The sequence below is a fragment of the Rhea pennata genome, chromosome 10 (assembly GCF_028389875.1).
Source record: "Rhea pennata isolate bPtePen1 chromosome 10, bPtePen1.pri, whole genome shotgun sequence".
In the NCBI taxonomy this organism is placed as follows: Eukaryota; Metazoa; Chordata; class Aves; order Rheiformes; family Rheidae; genus Rhea; species Rhea pennata.
The window spans coordinates 22,049,961-22,076,230 of NC_084672.1; the positions used below are offsets into that span (position 1 = coordinate 22,049,961).

Here is a 26,270-nt window from a genome sequence, read left to right on the forward strand (position 1 = left end):
CCCCCAGGCCACGCCCCCCGGCCCGGGCTGGGGGCGCAAGGCGCCTGCGCGCGGCCGCCGCGGTCACACAGGCGGCGCTTGTCACGTGACGGCGCCGGCGCCCTAGCTGCCCCGGAAGTGGCTGGCGCAGCGGCGGCCGGGAGCGGGGAGCGGAGCTGCGCGGCGGCCGCGGTTCCGGCGCCGGCGAGGCACCGCGCCGATGTCGGGCTTCGACACCAACCCGTTCGCCGACCCGGTGGACGTGAACCCCTTCCAGGTGGGTGCGGGGGCCCGCGCGCCGCCCCCTCCCTCCCTCCCTCCCTCCCGCCCTGCCGCCGCCGGGACGTGGCGGTGAGTGACGGGTCGCCGGCCAAATGGCAGCGCCGTTCCTGCCCGCCGCGACCAATCAGGGGGCGGGGGCGGGGCTTGGGGCGGGTGCCCCCCCCCGGGGCCTGCTCTGCCTCGGTGCCCCCCCCCCCCCCCCCCCAAATCCCGGCTTTTCCCCATCTTCCCCCCGGCAAAGCGCCGCCTCCGGCCGCGCTTGCAGGCGTGAGCCGCAGCCGAGGCGCGGGCCTCCCCCGCTAACCGGGGATGAAAGCCGTTAACCGAGCTTTATGCTTTCAGGGATCAAAACGAAACGAGAAATAAATTTCTTATCCGCCTGAGCGCGGTATCGTAATTTTAAAGCGCTCTTGGGTTTCTTGAGAGCGGGAAGGAATTGGATGGCTGCGTTTCCGGGATGTTCTTTCTGTCTGGGACAGTTGGTGGCTTATGTGTGCAGTCAGCGTTCCTGCAGGGATTTATTGCTTCAAGTACGGAGGAAGTAAATACTCTGTTTTATGCACGTTAAAGCTGCTGTAGTATCTGACCGAACAGGGCTGTGCTCGTGCCTTACTCACTGTTTACACAAAAGATTAGACACAATCTAGAAACAGGTGAATGATGTCAGACCTACTTTTTAACGACCCTCATAAAACGGGTCAGAGGAGGAGCTGGCCGCATATATATACGAGGCGTTTGCCGTGAATGAAGGAATGCCAAGCAACTCCAGTTCCTAACATTCCTTCTCTTACTGCGGACAAGATAACTTCAGTCGTCTGCTTTTCCAGCAGGGTTTTTATTCAGCTCTCGGGAGGCTCCTCTGGGGGAAGAGGAGTGAGTTTTGCGTGACTAGTGTAACATGAGTCTTTCTGAATGTGATTGTGTTTAATGTAGTGAGCAAGGTGCGCGTGCAAAAAAGGTGATACAGGAGATTAAGAGTCTCAAACAGCTTGCTTATTAGTATCAGCATCAATCATCTAAGACGACAAGGACCGTGATGACAAGCCCTGGTTGGACGGAACAAGGGGCAACAGTAATGAAAAAGTCAGCAGTGCTGAGCAAAAAAGTTACAGTGGAGCAAAGAAGAGTGCGTTCACTTGGTATAGTCTGAGATGTGTGCCCGCAGACTTCCCCAGCTCTCCTCCCACGTGCTTCCCTGCTAGAGATGTTAAAGAATGAACGTAAGCGGCACCACAGATCCCGCTGTTGTTATCTAACAGCTCTTTGTAATCACAGCAGCTCGTTCTCTATTTTTTATGTTTTCCTTTCTGGAGTCTGAGAGTCTTGTAATGTTTACCGTTGTCCTTTTTTAAAGACTTGCCCCATGTCACTAGCCTGATGTGAAGAATCTCCAACTGCTGCTGCCTAAAGTCTGGAAGCTCTGTCTTTTTGCTTTTAAAAAGTGCCTTCTGAGATGTAGAATAGCGGTCCCCTAATCTGATGAAATGGGCCACTTCCTTGTCAGTGTTTGAATCCATCTGTTGGCTTTGTGCTTAAAAGACTGAGGTGAATGGCTGATCTTCCTGGCAGGCACTTCTGACATTCACTTCTAAATATTCTTGTTCTTGCTGCAAGGCTACAAGTGTGTTTGCACTTTCAGCTGTGTCATGTTGATAGTTATCTCTTGGTTGTGAGGAGCAGGGCTGTCTTTCCTTGTTGCAGGCTCTAGTAGAGTACTTCATGATCTGCAAATCCTGATGTAACTAGGGATGTTTGTCTTTTAAGTAGAGTTTGTTCAGTGATCAATAAGCTTGACATGAAATAAGCTGTTTTGATCTCATTAAAAATCCCCCCCCCCCTTTTTTTCCTGTGATGTATTCCAACTAGCTAATGATGGCTGATTAATATCTTTCATTTACACTGTAACCTGCTATAAATGGCAGGTATCTCCACAATCTTCGAGAATTTGGATGCAGGTTTCAGGCAGGCCTGGAAGTTTCCATGCTCTTTAAAAATACCGGTAATAAAGCTTTAAGCTTTCCTCCAACGTATGTTTTGGCGAATGGCAGTGCTCTAAGATCCACTGCAGACACCCAAGCTTGTGGCTGACTGGCACTTGGCAGCGGTGCTGCAAGACAGACTTGTTTGGGGGATTACTGTGTGTTAAACAACTGTGTTAAACTTGAAGTGCTTCTTGTTTGAGCTCTTGTGCCTTGAGCTCAAGTCCTAAAACTGTTTTCTTTTTTAACCTGTGGGAACAGAAAGAAGAATGTCCTTTCTTGCACAAACCTGTTCCGTCAAAATCTTTCAATAGGTCCCTGAACTGGTGCACTGCTACAGCAAACTTTGTATCTTTGTTAAATGTTGCATTTGAAAGCAGATCAAAACTTTAGTGTTTTAAGTTTGGTCCAAGTGTGAGCTTGTTCTGCAAAATAATGTCATGCGTACCAGTTGTAGAAGCAGTGTTGAGAGAGGTGACAAATGTGACTCTGCTCACTGGCATTTTTACAGATCAGTCTAATAATTGACTTCTTGTGAGCAAATGGCATTAGGTTTGTGGTTAGACATACTTATTAGATTGAGTAGAACAGCTGGAAAAGTAAATGAGCTTTCCAGTACTTGAGCCTTAGCTTTGAAGTAAAGCAAGAACCAAGTTGAGAGCAATTGCTGCAGATTTAACTGGGTGTCCTAGCAAGTTAGACCTCCTGAAAGGAAAGGCATGTGTGGCCTTGGGAGGAGGGAGGAGAGCATGGCTACTTCCTTATAGGAAGGGACAGCCAGGTAGGGTGCTGTCTGTGGAACGTGGAAAATGTGGTTTCATTCAGTCATCAAGCCTCTCTGCACCCATGCTTTGCAGCGTGGAAAATCAGTGTGTGCTTGTTCTCAATGAGGGTCAGCTGTCTGTTGCTTTGTAGCTTGCAAAAATGATCTGAAGGTGTGAAGCTAGTGGGTAACTGCTCATTTATCTGCAAAGCTCCCCCGTGTTTCTCGTGCTTGCTTATCCTTTATGCTACCTAGTCCAGGCTTGCAGAAGCAGATGCCTCTATATTGCCCCCTGATTAACAGCTGCTGTTTTCTTTCCTTCACTTTCTAGGGTACTTAGATCTGTGTTCAAGCAGACTTTAGTTTCATTGCAAATTCCCTGCTCTTTGTGTATCTTTACTTTAGACACATTTATGTAATGGCATGTGTGTTAGCCTGGGCTTCCAAGCAAAGTCGGCTCAACTTAATTCAGTAACTTTTTAAAAAGCTATGAACTAAGATCAGAGGCCGTATCTCTTTAAAATCAAGCTGTTCTGCAGCTGTTCTATAAAATAGTGAAATTGTTCTTCTTATCATAGCTATTACCCCAGGGCAGTGCTGTTCTCTGCCTTCTTGCAGGCCACTGGCATCTCACCCTTTAGACTGAGTGTTGTGCTGGCAAGTCTCATGTTAACTGAAGGGCTTTCTTCTTGTATGGAGATGGAAAGAAAAATGTTTTGCCTGGGTATTCTAGCGTTTCTCCTTATTTATGAGCACTTCCTCCCATTCTTAACTGTTCAAACTCTTTGAAAAGTTATGCAATCTTCGTTTTCTCTTCCCGTGTCTTTGCCTTTAAGAGAGTTTTCCTTGGAAGAAACTTTGATCAGTCTGTGACCTTGTCTGGCCTGGCTTGCAGGGTATCATGCTAGCATGCAGTGACTACCGTGCTACCGCACAGCAGCTATCGTGTGTTAACTACTGTGTTATGCTTGTGTTGAAAGCGCCTGCAGTCTTCAGCATCTGCTAAACTGGTTAAGCTAAAGCCTGCAGTGGTGGTAGGAGAGTAAGTAGTGAAATAAAACATGTGCCTTGAGCTCTTTAAGTCTTGAGCCATTCCCAGGACGGCCGTTCTACTGGTATCCTCTGCTTTTTACAGCCCTGTCTGGCCAGGGAGTTGCACTTCCTTGACCAGCATCAGCAACCTCTGCTTGTTTGAGAGTCCTCACCCCAGGGTGATTCATCAACAAGTGCAACCTGTTGCATGGGGAGTGCCTGATAGCAAGGAGATGTGTGAAGTTATTCATTAACTGTTCTGGTTGTGTCTCGCTCAGCGGAAGGCTGCACTGAAAAGCCAGGGGGTTGCTGCAGCCTGTGTCAGAGGAGCCAGCTGACTTTCCTGGAGCCTGCCGACTCAGTCTGCCTTTGCAGACCTGAATTCCCTGCACGCTCTGCCCCCATCTCAGCCGCGCAATTGCGTCTCGCTCCATTAACCACAGAACTAAAATGACAGAGCACAAGACATTAGTTACTGGGGGAGGGAGGGATAAAAAGTCACTTTTTTAATGTGTTTCTGTGTGTATATATGTGTATGTATATATGTGTGTGTGTGTATATACATATATATGTATATACACACATGCACATGCATGCAGGCTATCAGGTTGTCAGGCTGGTCTTCTGGCAGGACTTCTGAGTTCAAACAGTGCCTTGTTTCTCTGATAACTGGAAATAAGAAGACTCCAGATGTCAACGTTTGGCTATTAGAGGGACATTCTTATGGAAAGTAGTGCATGTAAAAGATAGAATAATTAACCACTTTGCCGTTGAGAAAAGCAAGGCACTTTTGATAGAAGGTGCAGAGCACTGGGGTTTTTTTTTTATAAGCAAACTATTTGATGGAGACAAGTAGGAGATCCTGTGAGTATAGGAGAGCACAGCTGGTATCTCAGCAAGTCAGCTGGGCTAAAACCCACAAAAGTGGTTGAAGTAACACCTTTACCTCAGTTTTCATAGGTGTGTTGCTAAAGACTGCTCTGGAAAGGTATCCTAGCTCGCTAGTCCAAATGCCATCGGTGGCAGCTGACACCTGTCGGCAAAGGCCACTTGTACTTGGAAACTCATTTTGTGAAGCTCTGCTGTACTTAGTGGAGCCTGACTTGTTCTGTGGCACGAGGTTGGTCTGGGAAGTAGAACCTATTTCAAACATCCCAGCGATCAGTTGGTAAAAGCCATGTGTTACGTGGTCAAAGGGAGTTGTAGAGCCCTGAAGAAGTGGTACACTGATTGGACAAGGACCTGGAGTGCCTGCTTGAATGAACGCGTGCCCCAGGGGATAACTTCTCAGTGGTTAGGCCCTATTTGTGCAAAAGGAGAGTAATTGAGACTCTTCCCCTGCTGGGAGAGCTGGAAGATGTGAAGTGTTCAGGGGCTGCTGTCCTTAATTCACTTGTCCACTGAGTCAGCCAGGCTACCTCCAGAGATTCTGGGTCCTCTTGAATTTAGTGCATGCACAAATGAACTGGTGTCTTTCTCCACCTAGTCTAGAGCTAGATATTGCCAGTTAAGGTCATCTGCCTGTGACAGGGATGTGTTTTACCCTAGTTCTCCTATTCCTAGGGAAAATCAGATGTGCTTTTATTTTTCCTCTCTCCTCACAGTGGAGGAAAGAGGCAGAGCAGGTAATGTGTAAGCTAATGATAACTCACATCTGATGCTAACTTGTCTTTGGTCTCTCTTCTTTCAGGATCCCTCGGTGACACAGCTGACAAATGCTGACCAAGGTGGCTTGGATGAATTCAATCCCTTTTCTGAGAGCTCCCAGCTGGTACGTGTGGTGCTTGTTTGCAGTAGTTATCTCAGTGGTGATTTTAGCAGTCTAGAAGGTCCCTTGGCAGGTGCATTTTAAAAGAAAAAAGTGAATGAGGTACTCACAGCTGATTTCCCTACGGACAGTAGCTCATTGTGTGCCTGGCAAGCTGCAAGCAAGAGACTCCTGTGCTGGAGCACTAATAACCTCCCAGCTGGAGTTCTCCAGTCATATGGAACAGTTTTTCTCAAACTCGCACTGATTGTACTGGCTCGCAGTAAAGCCATATGAAGTGTGAAGGAGAAGATGCTTTGTGGCAGGAAACATCAATATTGATTTGGTCCCTGGGTTGGGAGCTGAACTGCTGCTCTGATATTGTTGATGGATTGCTGCAAGAACTTCATTCGTGTTTCCTGGCTGATGTAATGCACGAGATGTCAAAAGGAGAGCAGGAAACAGGGATACGAGAATATCTGCAGTTTAAACAACTGACCAGAACCCCTTGTTGTTACTCTTTTGCTAATACCTGTAATCCTCAGGAGCCATTTCTCCGTGGCATTAAGGAGCTAATACATTTCTAAAAACATAGAACTGCCTCCTGCTAGTTGGTGCTTGTGCTTCCAACTTTAGCAGTGCTAAAATCTGAACTTTTGTTTGCTGAGAGAGACAATATGTAATCCTTTTCTGTTGTCGTTCTTGGTTTGTTTGTATGCAGACAAATGCAGCACGGACGACACCTGCAACACAGCCCTCTGGCCCCTCACAACCTGCTGTTCTGCAGACGTCTGTGGAGCCCACTCCGCAGGTATGACAAACCCCTTTGCTGCTGCCTTTCTGAAGAGCTGGGATGGAGATCATGGATGAGCTCTTATGCGCCTTTCATAAAGGTGTAGGAATAAAAGGGAGCATGAGATTCTCAGGGATTGGATGCAGGAAGCAGCAGGTCATCTCCTTGGCTTTTATTTTTATCTGCCTTATGAAGTATGTCTCTGTGGGGAATATATAAATGTAACTCAATTGTGCCTTTTCCCTGTTCCTCTGGTGGTAGAACGAACTTAGCCTTGTATCTCACTTGTCCTGGCTTCCCTCTACTAACACTGCCTAAAATGTAACCTGTTAATGCTTTTAGTATAGTTCCAGTGGCTGGTCAAACATGCTTGGTTCCAGGAGTGTAAATGCAGTCTAGTTATATATTGCAGCTGCTGCTTAGACAGGCCCGCAAGTACCTGAGTCCCAGGATCGCCTCATCCAAAGACCACTCAGAGAAGCAGAGGCTGCTAGGAGAAAGCTTCAGTTCTCAGAATAGAAAGCAGGTAAAAGAGATCCAAGGGAAAGTGGTGTAAAGAGAAGAGGAATAGCTGCCTCGTATTTCCTTTGAACCTCCTCTCCTCCCTGCGGAAGGAATTGTCCTGATAAACTCAGAAGTCCTTGAGGCCACAGCCAACGTATGTCTGTTCTAGACTCTGATTTCTGTCCCCCGCTACTGTTCAGGGGCAGCCAGTGTGTGAACAAACAAGGCAATTCTGGTGTGCTTTCCGGGATCTTACATGCCTTGCAGTTCAAACAGGTGACTCTTAAAAAGGTTAAGATTTCAAATGAGAAATGAGGCTGTTCACACCTGGCCCTCTGAAGAGAAGAAACTCCTGACTCTGTATTTCCCCACTCTGCACAGTAATCTTAAAACACTTGAAAGTTAAATGAGCAGCTCCAAATTCCTCCATCAATGTGGATCCCCAGCAGTACCAGCTGTTCTCATTGCCAGGCAAAGCAGGGTCCCTTCCTTGCCTCATTTGACCTCTCTGCTGGGGGAGAATAATGCTACTAGATACTTGTCAGCTGGCACTGAGAGATTAAAGGATCTCCTTGGAAGCCACATGGTCTGTGGGGGATGGAAAAAGGTAAAGGTGGCTCCAAAACCTGCAGGATGAATGCTTTGTCAGAAACAAGGAAAGCTGAAGTTTGGACCAGTAAAAGGGGACACAGATATCCAGGATGTTAAAGCTAATGTAGAGGCATCTGCAAGACTTTGACAGGAGCCTGCAGGTGTGATATTGTCTTCCAGGAGTTGATAAAGGATGAGGAGGTAAGTTCCTTGAAGTGGATGCTGAGGTACTGGAAGGTACTTAAAACAACAAGGCTAACTAGGAGGTGGAAGAATCTGCAAGGGAGTATGTACCCCTGCTGAAAGGGAAGGGTATGGAGGATGGGCAGCAGACTAGATGACATCTTAAGGATTCTTTGAATGCTGTTTTCCTGTGGGATAAAAAATAAATGCCTGGAATTCTGCACTGTGCTTAATTAAATCTTCTAGCAGGTAAGGCAGAAAGCCTCAAGACAGATGAGCCACAAGCATTTTGCTTTCTAATTGTCCTCAGTCTTTGCTGTAGAATTGCCTCTGCCCACATTCCTGTTTGGCATCTAGTATGTTTACTGGCGGGTATTGCCACTGGATTCCTTAGGGAGAGACTTACCTTTTTCTCCCCCTGCTTTAGGCTGTGGCTGCAGCAGCACAGGCTGGGCTCCTTCAGCAGCAGGCAGAATTAGAGAGGAAGGCAGCTGAGCTGGAAAAGAAGGAAAGGGAATTGCAAAGTAATGCGGCTGGCATTAATCGTAAGTAGTGTTTCATGCCCTGAGTTTGTTTGTTTTTCTTTTGTTCCTGCCTGCATCAGCTTTTTACAAGCCATGTGTCTGTCTTCTAGTCCATCACACCTGTGGCAACTCTCTTGGGACTGTACCTGTGATCCCGTAGCTTACAATGTGGCTACCTATTGATGGGGTGGGCAGAAAAAAAGTTCAGAGTGGAGGTGCTGGAGACCAGCTCTGCTGGGTCTTTGCGACCTTGAGCATGCTCTCAGCATCTGTGCATTTTGCCAGGTTAGGGAGTTTAATTACCAATTTTCTATCCATGCAGATCTGTTGTGTGATGTTGCCGTAAGAAGGAGTTTCACCGATACATGGGGTACTCCTGTGCACTTGACTGTAGAGGGCTCTTTATAATATTGGTACTTGATGCTTTTTGCCAGACTTGAAGCCTCTTATTTTTTATCATGGAAAGTTGTAAGTGGCTAAAGGTTCTCTGTTCTGAATGCCTGCCTTAGGCTGAGCTTGCTTTCAGAACATCCAAGCGAAACCAGGTGTCTTCTGGGACATGGATGGGAATCCCTGTACTGGCCCTCTAGCAAAATTAATTTAATCATTGTCTGGCTTCAGAGTATGAGGATAATAGAGCTTTTACCAAACAGTTTCAAGGCTCTCTTAACCAGGGCAAACCTGTGGTTTCAAGTGGAATCACTGAAGCTGAAATTTTCTTTAAATCTCCATCTGAGGCAAAAGGGGGGAGGAAGGAAAAAGCACCTTTTTACATTTTTGGCAATTAAAGACTTCAATGAATTATGACATTTCTGAACCTGAATACCTGCCTTTGCCATATTCATTAGAGCTTCTTGTAACTTGGCCTCTGCATGAGTTGTTCTGTTGCCTTCCTCTGAGTGTCCGCTCAGAGCATAGTGAGGCAATTGATCACCATGTGCCGCTTGTCCCAGTATTTTTTCCTCACTCGAGAAAAGAGGATAAAGAGACCCTGCTAAAGATGTTCTTTTCAGACGTGTATTGCTGCAGAGCTTGAAATGTGCTCTGGACTTGGTGCTGTTTGTGATGGTTGTTTGGCCATTGCAGGGAAATTCTGCCTTTTGCAGAGGAAAGCCCTCGTAAACTAGGCTGACCTGTCTTGCTGATTCTAGCAGAGTTAAAACAACCCTTCTCAGCCAGCAGCTGAAACCTAATTACTTGCCAAGACCTAGCCTCTTCCAAAGTTTTAATGTCAGTATATATGAACTGCTACTTGTAAATTTTGTCATGCTAACGAGTCTTTTAAGGTGAGAAGAGCAAGTGAAGAATTGCTCCTTCCTTCTTTTTGCAGCTCGACAAAACAATTGGCCCCCTCTTCCCAGAAAGTGTCCAATCAAGCCGTGTTTTTATCAGGATTTCTCTGCAGACATCCCAGCTGACTACCAGCGAATATGCAAGATGCTTTATTACTTGTGGATGTGTAAGTGGCAACTTATGACTGTAACAGAACTTCTTTCTAAGAAGTTTCTGTATCACATAGTGAATTTTGCCCTAAGGGAAATTCTCTAGGTGTTGTCTGCAGGGGAAAGATAATGTGTGTGTTTGTGTTTTTTGGGTTTTTTTTTTTTTTGTTTTTGTTTTAATGACAAATGTAAAGGACTCTGGTTTAAGTTTTTACTCTGGTAATAGCTCATTCATGACAGAATATTGATTGTCTTTTAAGAGAGACTTTACCATATGAGACTCTGAAAGACAGCGCACAGCAGAACTCAGAGGTGCAAAATATTCTCAACCCTGTCTGTTAATTTTGATGTTCTCCAAAGATTTAAGGCTTGGTTGTAAGTTGCCGGATCAGAATCAGATGAAGTTTTTATGTTGAGCTCTGTTTTCCTTTCAAGTGAGGGAAGGAAATTAGATAGCCCCAAGGCTCCTTAGTATCTGTAGAGCTCCATGTGTTCAGGGAGAAATTAGGGATGTTTGGGAGATTCCTGTGAGTTTTCCAAGAACTTGCTAATATTTCTTCTTTCTTCCATCCTGAACAGTGCACTCGGTTACCCTGCTCCTAAACTTGCTTGCTTGCTTGGCATGGTTCACAGTCCAGACAGACAGAGGAGTAGACTTTGGTCTCTCAATCCTGTGGTTTATTTTGTTCACCCCTTGTGCCTTTCTCTGTTGGTACCGACCAATTTACAAGGCTTTCAGGCAAGTACTGTATTTTTCTGTAACGGGGATATAGCTTTTAGTGGGAGGAGCTTTTGTTTTATCTGTTCCTACTGTATATTGCCTGAAGGATTTTTCCAGCTCTTTGCATTGTTAAATAGATCAAAACCATTTGTTCCTAAACACTAAAAGTATCTGATGGAACTTGGCTGTGGTGGTCCTTTTTCATCTTAATATAATGGCTTAGCCAGTCATAGGGTCCTGTTTTTACTCATTTTAAGAAAACTGTTTGGTACATTAATGCGCTGAGCATGCTATGTGCCTTAAGGAAGTTGTTTTCACCCCCTTTATCGCTCTGGAAAAGTGGTGGTGTTGCGATATGCAGTGAATATGTTGTAAGTTGTGTTACATGACTTCCTCCTGCAATCGCCTCCCTTTAGCAGCTTACCCCTGGCAGAAGTGGTTCACTGAAATTGTTCCCCCGTAGAGAAGGCAGACTGTATGGGGATCATGTCCCTGGATTTCACTCCTACTGCCTTCTCTCCTGCAGATCTGACAGCTCCTTCAGCTTCTTCGTCTTCTTTTTCATCTTCTTCTGCCAAATAGCAATCTACGTCATCCAGGCTGTTGGCATTCCTGGCTGGGGAGACAGGTAAGCTTGGTTTAACAGACCAGTATGTCACAGCCCCGCACTGGAGCTTTCTCGTAACAGGGATATATGACTGTCAGAAGCCTTGGGGTCCTTTGCTCCTTTGTTTCTGAAAGCTATCTGTTCTTTCTTCCATGTTTTCTCTCTCACCTGGTACATAGCTTTGGCAGATTTCAGCTGAGGTGCCTTACTTCTCCGCTCTTCCTGTCCTAGTCCGAGCAAAGGCATGTACTTCTCTGCTACCATTGCCTGCCAGTACAGAAAGGAGTGTGTGGGCTCTCCCACTCTTCCTCTATTGTCTTTCCCCTCCCTTAGTATTTTCTCAGCAACTCTTTTTCTAAGTGTTTCTTATCCCTTTTTTTGATGCTGTCTTCAGTGTTGACTGTCTGCCTTGTCTTAAAATGAAGCCCCCTCTGATGGAGGCTGTGCGTGCAGCATGGAGGTGAGGAATCTGTGACCCAGGGACTGGATACAGCTTAACTCCATGCTGCTGCCAGCAGCCTGATCACATCCCCACGCTCTTCCTGAATTTCTTTAATGTGTTGCTAGTGGCTTGTTCTTTGAGAAGTCCCCTTGGCAAGGGCTCTGCAAAGAGGGGTTTCCCTCGCTCTTGCTTGGATAGAAGGATAAGTGCAGGCTTCCGGCGGTGGGTCCGACAGGCCCCTTGTTGGCAGTTCCCCAATACAGCGCAAACACTAGGTTTATTTTCACCTTGCTGTGTTGGCTGTGGATAAAATTCCCAAGTAACTAGAATGCTTGTGAAGAACAGCGAAAACGTTAACAGCTAGCTGTTTGTCCCTGAGGGGAACCTTCTGGTGATGAGTGCAATGAAGCTGCTGTTTATTTTTGCCCACTGCCTGCGGAGGGGCTCGTGGTCAAAGCTGTCCTCATGCTTGTGCTCCCTCCCCTGCTGGCTGGCGCTGCCTTAGTCGGAGGGGACTGCGAGGGGGCACTCCATTTTTAGTCTGGCTTTGGAGAGCATGCATTGAGCTTTCTCCTACATCTTCTCAAGCCAGACTGTGTGTGTATTTTTGGCTGTAGTGCATAGTGTGCGTTTCCACTTCCTTTTAATGAGCAAGAAGTTGCGCAGCAAATGAATTGAGCCAAACTGTCCTGTTTGATCCCTTCTCTCCTGGCAGAACGTGGCTTGCTCAATTTAGCAATTGGAGAGATTCTGTTCTCCAGAACTGCAAGAGGGTGTTTAAGTGAGGCGTCTTGGCATTCTCGCCCACAGCCAAGCGCCCATAACTCCCAGAATCCTCCTTTCCTCTGCGCTTCAACAACTGCCAGTTCCTAAGGAGCTTTTTCTGTAGCTTTCAACTTTATTCCTTCCTTCCTCTTCCTCCCCCTCCCAACACTTACATCCTTGGCCGTGCAAAACTGTAATGATCGCACATAGATCTAGGCTTCAGATCTACCAACTTCTCTTCAAATTCGCAAACATACCAGCTTGTCTTTACGATACTTGGCTAAGTTTTGGGAAGGTGTTTCATCTGTTTAGGTGACTTAATTTATGTTGGTACCAATCCTTCTGATTTCTGCCTAAGGGGGATGATTTGGGGCTCGAGCTGTAATGCAGGTGGAGTGAGCACAGTGCTTTGGTACAGAGATGGATTGCTTCCAAAAAGGACAGTGGAAGTCCTGACCCGGAAAGAAGTGCCTGACTGAGCTCTGGGTCTCTGCTTCGACAGTCGTTATGTTTGATTTTTGCACTCCCTGTAACCTTGACCCAAAGGTTCTTGCACAATTGTCAGTGATGCTTCTCCCTCTACTTCATCTTTGTTGTGCAAATGCTTTCTGTGTACCTTGTACTTGCTTTTAAAGTGTGCTCTTAGTTAAGAGATGGGATGGGCAGAGAACCCTCTGGCTCTTCTGAAAGCTACTCCAATATTTGGCATGTTTGAAGGGGCTTCCTAATGCATGAATGTGGAGACAGGGAGGCTTCTTTCCCATGGCCTGACTGTCCCTTTCGCATGTCCCTTTGTGATTGCATTGAATGAGCCTACTGAATCTAAAGCTTGTCCTGAGTCCTCCCTCTCCATGTGTGGCATCCTCTGAGCTGTGCAGTGCTCACGTCGCTCTCCCTCTGTTACAGCGGATGGATTGCAGCTCTGTCCGAGCTGCATGGAAACCTGGCTGTGGCTGTTATCATGATGGTGGTGGCAGGATTCTTCACGCTGTGCGCGGTTCTCTCGCTCTTCCTCCTGAAGCAGGTGAGTTGCTCAGAGGCAAGACAAGAGTAAGGTCTCAGCTGTCTCTCAGATCCTCAGGTCGGGCTGTTCGCAGGGTGGGGTTGTCGCATCCTAGCCTCTGCTGTTCTGACCAGGGATTAGCTTGCTTTTGAAAGTGGAATCAGAGAGGTGGGCTACCTGCATTGCTGTCAGGTCAAAAGCTGTAATGAAAATATCTTCACTTGTGCTTCTTGCATCACTGAAAGTCTTTTGCACACTAAGGGAAGTCACAGGTGAGAAAGTAGCCTTTGGGGAGAGAACAAGGGGGATGTACGACTATCCTTTAGTAAGGCATGCCATTAACTGTATAAAGGGCCTCAAATGCATGCTATAAAAAAAGGAGGGGATAATAAGGAAGTAAGGAGGAGGCTGTGTTGACTGCTGTCACTTAAATTAACAGTCTGGAGAAGATGGCCAGCAAGGTGCCAGACGTCACTCTTGCCAAACACAGATTCAACATGAAGTTCCTTGCACCTGCCTTTGGAGCTTATGAGTCTGTCCGGACTTGCTGAGTGCACTTGCTGAGCAGAGTTGCTCTGTCATTCAAGGCTTTAAAATCACTGCTGCTGCAATGCTGTGGGGCTGTTCAAAGCGTGGTGGGATGTGAACCAGTGCCTTCTCTCTGGCGCCCAAATACAAGCCACCTTACTTTCTGGCTGCCACATGAGGGTTGCATTTTCTGCATTTAACATCAGAAATCTAGACAGTGTTGAGGGAGGTGAGGACAGAGGGAACTGGATCTGGGCCTGTTTCTATTGCTTCTTCGTCTTTCCCTTCTGATCTATATTGAAGAAAACACCTGGTCTCTGTGGTTCCAGGTACCTTCAGATTCTGTCCCTTCAAAATGCTGTCGGTGTGTCACGGTGGGGTCAGGAGTTCTTGAGCTGGGATCTCTGCATTTTACAATGTGTGAGGGTCTCCTACAATCTGCAGCATCATGTGCTGGGTGAGGTGGAGCCAACGGCTGACCCAGCACACCCTGTCTAGCTGCCAAGGAGGCTGGCCAAGGAGAGAGCTCGCTGGGAAGCGAGGCACGTCCAGCAGCAAGATCACTGGCCTTCCGTTGGCACTCGCGGCTGATTCTCTCCTTTTCTGTTTGCCAGGTGCATTCTTTGTATCGGCGCACAGGAGCCAGTTTCCAAAGGGCCCAGGAAGAGTTTTCCCAAGGCATCCTCACCAACAGGGGCTTCCAGAACGCGGCGGCTGGAGTGACTTCCTCAGCTGCACAGAGTGCTTTCCGGGGAAACTAGCCCCTTGCGTGGGGGTCTCCACCTTGCTTCCTCTTGCATCGTGACCCCAACCTTCCTTTTCTAAAGATGCACTTTCTGTGGGTACCACGTTAGCTCTGTAATGCCAACTCCAGATGAGAAGAGGTCTTTTTTTTTTTTTTTTTTTTTTAAGCTTCAGCTGGCCTGCGTTTATGATGGTTAGGTTTTCCTTTCATGTTTTAGGGTATAGGGAGATAAGAGACATTCTCTAAAGCAAATATATTTCTCCTTATCCAGGACACGTTGAGTGTTTGTCTCACTTCCTCTCCTTGCCCTGTTTGCTGCAGAAAGGTGAAGGGAAGCAGGTTTTGATTTTACTTAGTTTTCTCTTCTAATGGCCTTTGCTTTGAAGAATTTGGTTATCTGCTGTTTTGGGGGTTTTGTAACTTGCATGTAGTTTACATTGTTAATTTTAAGAGCAGGAACTGTTCTTTTGGTTTATTACACTTACATGATGTTGCATTTTTGACCTCTTAACTGCCCGGCTTCCTGAGAGTCTGGGTAACGTGGCACAAACGAGAACGTGGGAGCAAGCGGGGCTAGAGAGGAGGAGGGACTTTCTTGTTGTTCCCATGTTGTCTGTCTCCTGCCTGCTTCCACAAGGATCCCACAGCTGATGGTCCTCCGGAGTCCCGTGGCCTCCCCCTGGCATTCATTTCCCCCGGGCTTGCAGAGAGTGGATCTGTGGGAGTCCAGCCTTAAACCTGGAGAGGGAGGGAAACAGGATTTCCTTTCCTGACCCGCTTTGCTGCTTTGGAGCAGCAGCACTGAAGAAACCAGCAGCTCTGTGGGGAAACCGGCAGGACCACATATGCCCCCTCACTTAAAAAGCAGAGGAGTCGGTAAGCGGGGGGAAATGTCGTGGGAAGCAAGCAGAGCCAGCCAAGCTAGTTTGGACAGAATGTGCTGCAGACCTTATCCAGTCTGCTCAGATCCTTCCCCCCAAGCTCAGAACACTATTGATGCCTGTAACATCCGTGTTGGCTTCCTTCTCCGGTAAGAGCTTGTGATCCTAAAGTGCGAATGAATTTTTTTCCCCTGGGATAACTCCTCCCTGCACTCTTCCTCCCCCATCTTTAGCTAGGAAAGAACTGTTTGACATGTTTTACTTGCAAAGCTGTCTGTGCTGAGGCCATGGCCCGTGCTGCGGGTGTGTGCTCCAGGATATCTGGACCACTGGAGTCAGCCGTGTCATCTGGAGATGCTCTCATCTCGTTGGAGATGCACAGGTTCTGCATCAAAACAGACATGGGAAGAGGTGGACTGGGGGTGCTGGGGTTCATGTGCCTTTCTTGGCAAGGGATGATGGGGACAGAGCCTCCTCCTGAATGGTTCATATCTTGCTTTCCAGAGGCTGTTTTGATATCAGGTTGGAGGGAATTTGTTGGCACACTGGTTTTGCGAGTGGTTTTCTTCTGGTTTTACTTACAAATTTGACTTCTGTGGTGCAGCTTTGTCTTTCTTCCCCACTACTTTTTGGCCCTTCCCCCCCCCCCTCCTGTTGGAGGAGGAATATTGAATTTTATTTTCCCGTTCTTGTTGGGGAAAGCATGTATGTATGTGTATATATATGAGGGGGCAGGAGGGAATGTCTAGCTTCCTGCCGACAGGGTGCTGCATGGGTTAGGAGGAAGAAGTACAAATGCTTGCGTGCGTGAAAAAGCTCTGCCTCCCTGGAGAGTGAGGTGCTCACCCCCAGACGGAGGGCGGTTGCTCACAAACGTCGTGGCGATCGGTTCCAGCTTAGACCCGCAGCCGGGGTTCCTCTCCCGCGCTCGTAGCAAGTTGCCCAAAAGCCGCAGGCTTTGCTGCTTCAACCTAGAAGTCGCTGGGCGTAAGAGGTGGTTACCGAGGTGGTGGGAGAGGAGAGAGGCCCTGCGGGGGGCCCTGCACCCCCGGGAGACGCCCGGCCCCCCTCGGCGGCGGCGGCGGAGCGGGAGCGCGCCCCGCTCCAGGCTTCGGGCCGAGGGGCCGCGCGTGTCCCGGGCAGGGCGGCCCCGAGGGCGGCCGGCCGCGCTGCGCCCTGGCCCCCGCCGGCGGGCGGTTCTCCCCCGGCCCGGGAGGGGGGGCGGCGGGATCCTGCGGGGTTTGACCGCCCCCTTCCTCGGGGTTTTTTTTTTTTTTTCTTTTCTTTCCTGTCTGATCTTTTCATGTAAAAAAAAAAAAAAAATGTGTATGTCAAGTTAAACTTTTGTGCTCAAAATAAAATAACCTCTGTAACCCGCTTGGCCCTCGGTGCTGCCGGGGGGGCGGGGCCAGGCGGGCTGGGGGGCGGGGCCAGGCAGGGGGCGGGGCCGGGCGGGCCGGGGGGCGGGGCCAGGCAGGGGGCGGGGCCGGGCGGCCGGAAGCGGCGGCGCGGCGCCCCGGGGGCCGTGGCCGTGGCCGTGGCCGTGGCGGCGCGGCGCGGGGGGGCGGCGGCGGCATGGCCCGGGCGGGCTGGGCGCCGCCGCGCCTGGACGAGTTCATCCTCACGGAGCGGCTGGGCAGCGGCACCTACGCCACCGTCTACAAGGCCTACAGGAAGGTAGGGCCGGGCCGGGCCCTGCCGCGGGGCCCCCCCCGCCGTGCAGCACCCTCTGCGGGGCGCCCCGTGCGCGCCCCCCCCCCCCCCGGTGCGGGAGCCCCTGCCTCCCCCCGTGACCTCCGGCTGCGGGGACACCCCCTCCTGGACCCCTCCCATCTGCCCCCCCATGGGACCCCCTTGACAGCCCTCCATGTGGGACCTCCTGCTGCCCCCCCCATGGGACCCCCCTTGACGGTCCTCCATGTGGGACCTCCTGCTGCCCCCCCCCATGGGACCCCCTTGACAGCCCTCCATGTGGGACCTCCTGCTGCCCCCCCCATGGGACCCCCTTGACGGTCCTCCATGTGGGACCTCCTGCTGCCCCCCCCCCCCCATGGGACCCCCTTGACGGTCCTCCATGTGGGACCTCCTGCTGCCCCCCCCCCCATGGGACCCCCTTGACAGTCCTCCATGTGGGACCTCCTGCTGCCCCCCCCATGGGACCCCCTTGACGGTCCTCCATGTGGGACCTCCTGCTGCCCCCCCCATGGGACCCCCCTTGACGGTCCTCCATGTGGGACCTCCTGCTGCCCCCCCCCATGGGACCCCCTTGACAGTCCTCCATGTGGGACCTCCTGCTGCCCCCCCCATGGGACCCCCTTGACGGTCCTCCATGTGGGACCTCCTGCTGCCCCCCCCATGGGACCCCCTTGACGGTCCTCCATGTGGGACCTCCTGCTGCCCCCCCCCATGGGACCCCCTTGACGGTCCTCCATGTGGGACCTCCTGCTGCCCCCCCCCCATGGGACCCCCTTGACGGTCCTCCATGTGGGACCTCCTGCTGCCCCCCCCCATGGGACCCCCTTGACGGTTCTCCATGTGGGACCTCCTGCTGCCCCCCCCCCCCCCATGGGACCCCCTTGACGGTCCTCCATGTGGGACCTCCTGCTGCCCCCCCCATGGGACCCCCTTGACGGTCCTCCATGTGGGACCTCCTGCTGCCCCCCCCCATGGGACCCCCTTGACGGTCCTCCATGTGGGACCTCCTGCTGCCCCCCCCCCCATGGGACCCCCTTGACGGTCCTCCATGTGGGACCTCCTGCTGCCCCCCCCCATGGGACCCCCTTGACAGCCCTCCATGTGGGACCTCCTGCTGCCCCCCCCATGGGACCCCCTTGACGGTCCTCCATGTGGGACCTCCTGCTGCCCCCCCCATGGGACCCCCTTGACGGTCCTCCATGTGGGACCTCCTGCTGCCCCCCCCCATGGGACCCCCTTGACGGTCCTCCATGTGGGACCTCCTGCTGCCCCCCCCCATGGGACCCCCTTGACGGTCCTCCATGTGGGACCTCCTGCTGCCCCCCCCCATGGGACCCCCTTGACGGTCCTCCATGTGGGACCTCCTGCTGCCCCCCCCCCATGGGACCCCCTTGACAGTCCTCCATGTGGGACCTCCCTGTAGGACCCCTGTCTGGGCCCAGCAGGTCAGTGAGGCCCCATGCACTCACCCACTCCATTCTCCCCCCACAAACACACACACTCCACCACTCTCTACCTCCCTTCCCTCCTCCTCCTCCTCCACCCCTGGGTGCCCCCAGCTTGGCCGGGGATGGATGTTGTGAGGGCACAAGGCATGTGGGGCTGGCAGCTCCCTGGGGCAAGGCAAAGCAGATACTCCCATGCCCCCGCACTCCAAAGCGGTCCCTGAACGCTGGCCCCACTCCGGGTGTCCCACCGCTGGGATGCCTCGGTTTTCCTCCCTGCCTCTGCGTTGGACCTACAAGGCAGCATGCGGAGGGGTGTCTATGTCCCCCTGTGGAACGTGCGTCTCTGGGTGGCTGGTAGGGCTACGAAGGCCACGGGTGCTGGTGGGGACGTGCAGAGCTGGTCCCAGCTGGCCCTAGGTGGCATCCCTTCCCTCCGCAGAAGAACACTCGCGAGGTGGTTGCTATCAAATGTGTCAACAAGAAGAACCTGAACCGGGCGTCTGTGGAGAACCTGCTGACTGAGATTGAGATCCTGAAGACCATCCGCCACCCGCACATCGTGGAGCTGAAGGACTTCCAGGTGGGGCTTCCCTGGGGCGAGGGCTCGCTCTTTCCAGGGACTTGCTTCCCATGAGCCTATGCCAGCTAGTCCAGCTTGGATCCTGCAGGGTCCTCAGCTCGGCCTCGGCTCCAGGTTCCACAGGGGCGTGTTCGTGTAGGGCTGGGGCCAGGTCCTGGCCCAGCAGCTGGGTGAACCGGTCCAGGCAGACTGCCACGCCGAGAGCTGGCGTGGGTCCTGCTACGGCTGATGGGTGGTGTGCCTGCGAGCCAGGGCAGCGTGACAGGGTCACCTTACCTTGCAGTGGGACAGTGACCACATCTACCTGATCATGGAGTTCTGCGCCGGGGGCGACCTCTCCCATTTCATCCGCATGCGGAGGATACTCCCGGAGAAGGTGGCGCGCATCTTCCTGCAGCAGCTTGGTAAGCAGCTCCCCGCTGCCCCCCGCTCTCTCGGCCCTCGCCAGTATGCTGCTGGGAGATGACCAACCCCGTCTGAGCGCTGGGCCCTTTCTGCCTTGGAGACCCTTGCAGGGCTTGGAGGAGTTGGGGGATGCAGGGGAGCTGGGAACTGTCCACATGGGGCAGGGGGCTTGGCAGCGAGGGGACCGGAGATGCCGTCCCCCCCCTGCCACGTGCCCCTCTGCTCATCCAGCCTGTGCCCTCAAGTTCCTCCATGATCACAACATCTCCCACCTGGACCTCAAGCCGCAGAACATCCTGCTCAGCGCCCCAGAGAACCCCCAGCTCAAGCTGGCAGGTGGGAGAGCTGGGGCCGGGCCCCGCGTGGGCGCCAGTGCTGCTCCCCGGGGCTGGGGGAGAGGGGAGTCTCGAGCTGCTCCTCAGCTGCAGCGGGCATGTCCTTTGGAGGTGCCCAGCAGAGAGAGGCGTGAGCTGCTGCCGAAGAGGAGGGTCCCTGAACCCATCCTTGCTGTGGAGCCTCTTGCTGTGTCGGGCGTGTGACAGGAGACAGGCTGCGGGAGGGAGCTGTGGGAGCTGTCTTATGGGGTGTCCCGGGGCCCTGCGGGGTGGTGTCTCCCCGAGCTCCTCTTTTACTTCCTCCTGGACCTTGGCTGAGTCATGGACCCCGGCACCAGGACCAAGGGAGCACCAGAGCTGCCCACTGCTGTCCCCAAAGGAGATTTGGTCTCTTTCTCCCACGGGTCCTGTCCGGGAAGGGCAGCAGGGACCAGTCCTCTCTCTCCAGACAGTGGCTAGTCCAAGACTGTCCACCTTGTTGGGCAAGGAGCCTTTTGGCTGCACCTGGGCTGCTCTTCATGGGGAAAACCCTTCCCACTGCTGGTCCCCCAAGCAGAGCAGCTAGCCCGGCGCAAGTGCCTTGCAGAGCCGATCCCTTCCCCTGCAGCTCCGGCAAGCTTTCCCCATCGTGTCTACCCCACAGATTTTGGCTTTGCTCAGTACATGTCCCCATGGGACGAGAAGCACGTCCTGCGGGGCTCCCCGCTCTACATGGCGCCGGAGATGGTGTGCTGCCAGCAGTACGACGCGCGGGCGGACCTGTGGTCGGTCGGCGTTATCCTTTACGGTGGGCCTCGACTCTCTTACTGGCCTTTACTGCTTGGCTCTGCTCCCTGTAGGGAGGTTTTCTCTGCTCCGTCTCTCACCTTCCCGCACCCCGTTGTGCCCCAGGGGCCTGTTACAACCAAGGGACCGGCCCCACGGTGGGGTTGGAAGTTGGGATCTCACCGGGCACTAGACAGTCCAGGAGAATAAGGAGCCCCGATCATTCCTGTGTGCCTGGACCTGAGGTCCCCTGGGCACCTCCCTTCCACCGAAACATGCTGCAGCCCCACTGTGATTTTCCCCCTGCCCAGACCCAGCGTAGGGCCCATCCAGGGGGCAGAGCAGCCCTCGGGGTCAGCGTCCCCTTCCCGGGCCAAGGTGGACCCAAGGGTGCTCCCGGGAGACGCTCGCCCCTTGGCTGGGTGCCGGCGCCCTGGCCTCACCCTGGTCGCTGTCTTCCCTCGCAGAGGCGCTTTTCGGGAGGCCGCCCTTCGCCTCCAGGTCGTTTGCCGAGCTGGAGGAGAAGATCCGCAGCGACCGGGTCATCGAGGTAAGGTGGGCTGCCGCCGCGCGGGGCGGCCGGACGGGCGCGGGGTCGGGTCCCGCCTCGTGGGCGACGATTTCGTGGTTGTCCCGCAGCCGCCTAAAAACCGGCCGAGCGCAGGCTCGGCCCCGGAGCCCGCAGAGGGGACGGGGCTGAGCCGCCCCGGGGCAGCGGTGCCGAGTCCGGAGGGGCGGCGCGGGCCAGCCCGCGGGCAGCGGCCTGGCAGGGCCGTGCCAGCGCCGGGTTTGCGGCGTGGGAAGGGGTCGCCTGCGGTCCGTGCTGGGGGCCATCGGGCTCCCCGCAGCCAGCGGTTCCCGGCCTGGGCCGGCTGGAGCAGCAGCGTGGGGTGAGCCCCCTTCCCTCCCCAGCTGCCCAGCCGGCCCCGGCTCTCCTCGGAGTGTCGGGATCTCTTGCAACGCCTCCTGGAGAGGGACCCCTTGAAACGCATCTCCTTCGAGCAGTTCTTCGCCCACCCCTTCGTGGACATGGAGCACATGCCGAGCCCGGAGAGCCTCGGCAAAGCGGTGAGCGGGCGCGCGGGGCTCCCGATGGCGTGGGTCTGCGAGCCGGCGGGGCCGGGAGCCCAGCCCTGACCCTGGCGCCGGCTCGCTTCCCCAGACCAGCCTGGTGGTGGAGGCGGTGAAGAAGGACCAGGAGGGGGATGCGTCAGCCGCGCTCTCGCTCTACTGCAGAGCCCTGGAGTATTTTGTGCCTGCTCTGCACTGTGAGTTGATCCCTTGTCGACCCGGATGCAGGGCCGCGGAAGGGGGTGGCTGGCTGCAGCAGGGCACGTTTCCGCGCTGGGGAGGAGCAGACCCCGGGAGAACCGGGGTGCTGTGGTCAAGGGGGGGTCGTGGGCAGAGCGGAGCGCTCCCTGCAGAGGGGAGGGGGCTCGGTTTCGTGTGCTCTGGGGAGGCCGGCAGCCCGTCTGCAGCCAGCCCATCCCGGGACAGCCCCTCGCAAGCGCTGGCCTCTGCAGTTCGGTCGCTCTTTCCCGCAGATGAAAGCGACGCTCGCCGGAAGGAAGCCATCCGGGCAAAGGTGAGCAAAACGGTCTGGGGGGGGGAAGGGGTATGGCGCTGCCTGCTTTCCCTGTCCGGTTTGGCTTTGCAAGGTCCCTGCCCTTCTCTCGTGGGCAGAGTCCCCCCGTGCACTGCCAGGCAACGTGTGATGTGTGTTCGATGCCTGGTGCTGTACTGGGGAGTTTTAGGTCTCTGCTACCTTTCCCAAGGCAAGGGGTGGAGGGGAAGAGGGTGGCCTGGCTCCGTCTCATCATGCTGCCCCCCGGGCTGCCCCCCAGAGTCCCCTGAACCTGCCACCCCACTGTCACCAGGTGGGGCAATACATCTCCCGGGCAGAGGAGCTGAAAGCGCTGGTCATGTGCGACAGCAAGAGTCTCCTGCAGCAGGGAAACCCTGCCAGGCAGATCCTCAGAGGTATCGTTCCCGTGGGCCCGGACCCCTGCTAGGCGGGAGCAGATCCTGAGGCTCCCGTAGAGATCACTCCCCGCTGCCTGGCCGCAGGCTGGCAAGGTGCGGGGACCGTCTCTCCTCTCCCACGCGCCCCAAGCGTGTGTTATGTGATGCACAGTTTCACCTGAGAAGGGTAGAAAGGTGCTGGGGAGGGGGGAGTTGCACGGGGGGGAGGTCGATGTAGCAGAAAGAGGACGTCTCTCGTGGTTTGGGGCTGAAGAGTAGTTCCCCTCTCCCTGCAGCCCGGGGCTGCTCCGTGATGCCTGTCCCAAAATGTCTCCTTGCAGAGATGGCCAAGGACAAGCCTCGTCTCTGTGCTGCGCTGGAGATGGCTTCCGCAGCCATCGCGAAGGTGAGTCCCAGACCTGGGGGCTCCCTCCGCCCTGTGAATGACCAGGAGTTTCCGGAGGGGGAAAGAGAAAACCGAGGTGGAGAAGGAACTCGCGTCTCCCCCCAGCATCCTTCCTGCCACCAGCCTGCGTCCCCGCGCGTGACGGTATCCTGCGGGGTCTCTTGCAGGAGGAGGAGGGCAAAGACGACGGGGACGCCCTGGAGCTCTACCAGCAGAGCCTGGGCGAGCTGCTGCTCGTTCTGGCTGGTGAGTTGTGGCCGTGGTGGGGCCGGGCGGGGGGAGGCCGGTGCACGCGGCTGACGGCACGTCTTCCCTCTCCAGCAGAGCCGGCGGGGAGGAGACGGGAGCTGCTCCACGCGGAGGTGGGTGCCAGCGTGCTTTTTTGGCACGGGGGGTTTGGAGCCCGTCTCCCCGCGGGGGATGGCCGCTGGCTGCCCAAGTGCTGGGTGCTAACGCGACTGCCAGAAGCGGGTCAGCAAACCCTGCCGGGGTCGAATGGCTGTCCCCGCCGCGGGGCCGAGCCCGGCCTCGGGGCAGCGTGCCCCCCGCCCCTTGGCATCGCTTTGAAAGGACGTCGCGCGTGTCTCCGGCAGATCCAGATGCTGATGGCCCGAGCCGAGTACCTGAAAGACCAGATCAAGGTAGGGCTGCCTGGGAGGGCTTTGGCCGTGGGCTGGGCGTGCTGGGGGGGGAGCGACGGCGCTGGCAGGCGGGACGACGCTCCTCTCTCGTCGCAGATGCGGGAGGCGCAGTCCATGGGCAAGGAGGCGCTGGCGGAGTCCGTCCGGAGCTGTGAGTACGGCATCCGCCCTGCCTGTCCCCGTCCAGAGGCGCTGGCCCCTCTGCCCTTGTCAGGAGCGGGGGGGGGGGGGGGGGGGGGGCTTGGCCAAGGGGTCCGGGAAAGCAGCCTCCCTTGGGGCCCTGCCTGGTTGTCCTGCTTGGTGGGAAACCCGGGCTCTTTCCAAGGCTGCTGCTGTGCCTTTGCCAGCGATAAAAGGGACAGAGCTGTTGGACACAGAAGGCAGCCCCTGTCCCTGCTTCCCTGTCCCCGGTTTTTGAGGTCTTCACCTCCCCTTGAGCCTTTTCAGTGGTGCTCTCATCACCTCTGGGGCAGGCAGGGAGTGGAGTTACAGTGGGGAGGATCTGAAGGGCTCAGACCACCCCATTTGACCTGAAAATCCTTCCCTGCGCCCTCGGGGAGTGGGGGGCGCATTTGCTTTATGGTTATTATTTTAATCCTGTGCTTTCTCGGCAATAAGCTCCCAAAGCCAGCGGGGCCGGGGAGAGCCGGGGCTTCCAGCCCTGTCCCTCGAGGACGGGCAGCGCGAGCAGGATTTCACAGTTGTCTTGGCCAAGCCCAAAATAACCCAGTTCAGAGCCTCCTGCCCGAGCCTCGGCGCTGCCCGGGGAGCCTCGGCGGTGCCCGGGACGCCCCGTCGGCCCTGCCACGGCGGGCGGCCCCTTTCCACCCGCAAACCCGGTGACTGCGTTCCCTCTCTTCCCGGCGCAGCCTGCACGTTGCAGTGAGGCCCGGGGGAGCCGGCCGGCGGCAGCGACGACGGCCGCGGCGGGGACGGTTCGGCCGGGCCGGGACGCGGGCGCTCGCCCGCCAGGTTGGTGCGCGGCTCGGCCAGGCTTCGCGTAGCCCCGCGCCGCCCCCCCGGGATGGCCCCCGCGGCAGCGCGAGCCGCGGCGCACGCGGCCGTCGGAGGGGAGGAAAGGAGAGGCTTTCGCGCCGGAGGCGTCGGGGATCCTCCGCCCTTCCTTGCGCTGCCGGCGGCTGGGGAGGCCGGGGCGGGCGACCGGATGGCGGAGGTGGCAGCGCTGCCTTTCCTTGCCGTTCCCCGCTCGCTCCGGCCGATCCTTTCGCCCTGGCTCTCCGTTCCCTGGAGAGAGCCTCGCGCGTGGATGTGCAGGACCATCTGCCCCTGCCCCTCGGGGATATGTTAACTCGTTTCTCCGTCATGAGGAGTTCCCCGCGGGCCCTGCCTCGAACGTCTGCTGAAGCAGCCTCCCGTGACCGCAGCAGGCGGGTTATTCCACTCTAATTCCCTCTGCTGGCTAAAACGGGATGAGTATTTTTATCTTGCCGTTGGACTCCTGCAGAATTCCCCCCGCTGCGTGCAGGCTCCCCGCCGGCCGTGCACGTCTCCTGCCTTTTCGGCTGGATGTTCCTTATCGCCGCTCAAATTCTTTCGGAGGCGATCTTCCCCCCAGATCCTCCCTCTGCCTCGGCGGCGCTGGCCCCCGCGCGGCTCTGTCCTGACCCGAGCGGGCACAGGAGAAGCATGTGGCTGGCGCAGAGCAGCACACGGGCGCCAGCTCGCACCCACGGGGGAAAAAATGCTTCGCAGCATCTTGTCAAAAAATCAGCGATATTTACGGACCTCTGACTGCAGCGGGGATCAGAGCCGGAGGGCTGCGTCTGCTTTCGGAGCTCGCGTCCGCTGCTGTTTCTCTCCGCGGCCCGTTGGCTCCGGGACGGCGTTGGCAGCTGAGACGGTGGGAAGCAGGACCGGGATGCGCCGCCGCCCGGGGAGCCCGCGGCAGGAGCCCGCGGCCGTGCCTTCGGCGCCGCACCGACTACCTCTGCGCCCGCCGCAGCTGCCCCGTCTCCGGCCTCGAGCGCTCGGCTGCGCTGCTCCGTCCCAGCTGACAGCCGGTGTCAGCCGCCAGCGCCTGCTGCCCCGCAGCCCTGCTCCCCGCTCGGGGCTGGCGCTGGCTATCGCCGGGTCCTGCGAGCCCACCCCCTCCTCCTCCTCCTCCTCCGTCACCGCGAGGCTGAGCGGGGACCTGACCGGGGCGACCCCCCAGCGCTGTGCGGACCCCCCGTGCCCGTGCCCAGGGCACAAGTCGCTTACGGGAGCAGCGGGGTCTGCGCATCTCGTGAAGCAGGGGGCCTTCCTCCGAACCTGCTGTACTTCCAGGGAATGTAATTTATTGTCTCTATTAAATACCTTTCCTTTTTTTCCTCCAAGTCCTCCAGTTTCTCTTTTGTGCATTGGAAGGGCTCAAAACGATATCGAAGGGGACCCCCTGCCCTCCTGTAGCTATCGCCGGCTTTAACCGCGTTACCCCCACCCCCCCCCAGCTCCGTCTTGCCCCCGGAGATGCCCAAGGGAGCCTTGACCTTCCCTTCCCGTCGTGTCCGTCTTTACACGAA

The 26,270-nt window shown here is 54.9% G+C and overlaps 2 protein-coding genes across 8 annotated transcripts; both read left to right on the plus strand.

Annotated features, from left to right (window-relative positions):
• Positions 1-110: 110 nt before the first annotated feature.
• SCAMP2 (secretory carrier membrane protein 2) lies at positions 111-16,884 on the plus strand. 2 transcript variants are annotated; one of them, XM_062584194.1, is made up of 10 exons: positions 111-256; positions 5,726-5,806; positions 6,504-6,593; positions 6,988-7,101; positions 8,281-8,398; positions 9,708-9,836; positions 10,399-10,558; positions 11,067-11,168; positions 13,261-13,378; positions 14,500-16,884. In XM_062584194.1, the coding sequence occupies exons 1-10, from the start codon at positions 200-202 to the stop codon at positions 14,644-14,646; spliced, it is 1,116 nt and encodes a 371-aa protein (XP_062440178.1). In that variant the 5' UTR covers positions 111-199; the 3' UTR covers positions 14,647-16,884. The 2 variants fall into 2 exon arrangements, with proteins under 2 accessions (XP_062440178.1, XP_062440177.1); XM_062584193.1 differs by lacking the exon at positions 6,988-7,101.
• Positions 16,885-17,080: 196 nt separating this feature from the next.
• ULK3 (unc-51 like kinase 3) lies at positions 17,081-26,084 on the plus strand. 6 transcript variants are annotated; one of them, XM_062583505.1, is made up of 16 exons: positions 17,081-17,188; positions 19,094-19,234; positions 19,518-19,638; positions 19,871-19,975; positions 20,618-20,761; positions 21,207-21,289; positions 21,652-21,807; positions 21,902-22,007; positions 22,284-22,324; positions 22,617-22,719; positions 23,043-23,107; positions 23,275-23,353; positions 23,429-23,469; positions 23,701-23,748; positions 23,845-23,899; positions 24,618-26,084. In XM_062583505.1, the coding sequence occupies exons 1-16, from the start codon at positions 17,087-17,089 to the stop codon at positions 24,632-24,634; spliced, it is 1,407 nt and encodes a 468-aa protein (XP_062439489.1). In that variant the 5' UTR covers positions 17,081-17,086; the 3' UTR covers positions 24,635-26,084. The 6 variants fall into 6 exon arrangements, with proteins under 6 accessions (XP_062439489.1, XP_062439490.1, XP_062439494.1 ...); XM_062583506.1 differs by having other exon boundaries at positions 23,432-23,469; XM_062583510.1 differs by lacking the exon at positions 19,871-19,975.
• The last annotated feature ends 186 nt before the right edge of the window (positions 26,085-26,270 follow it).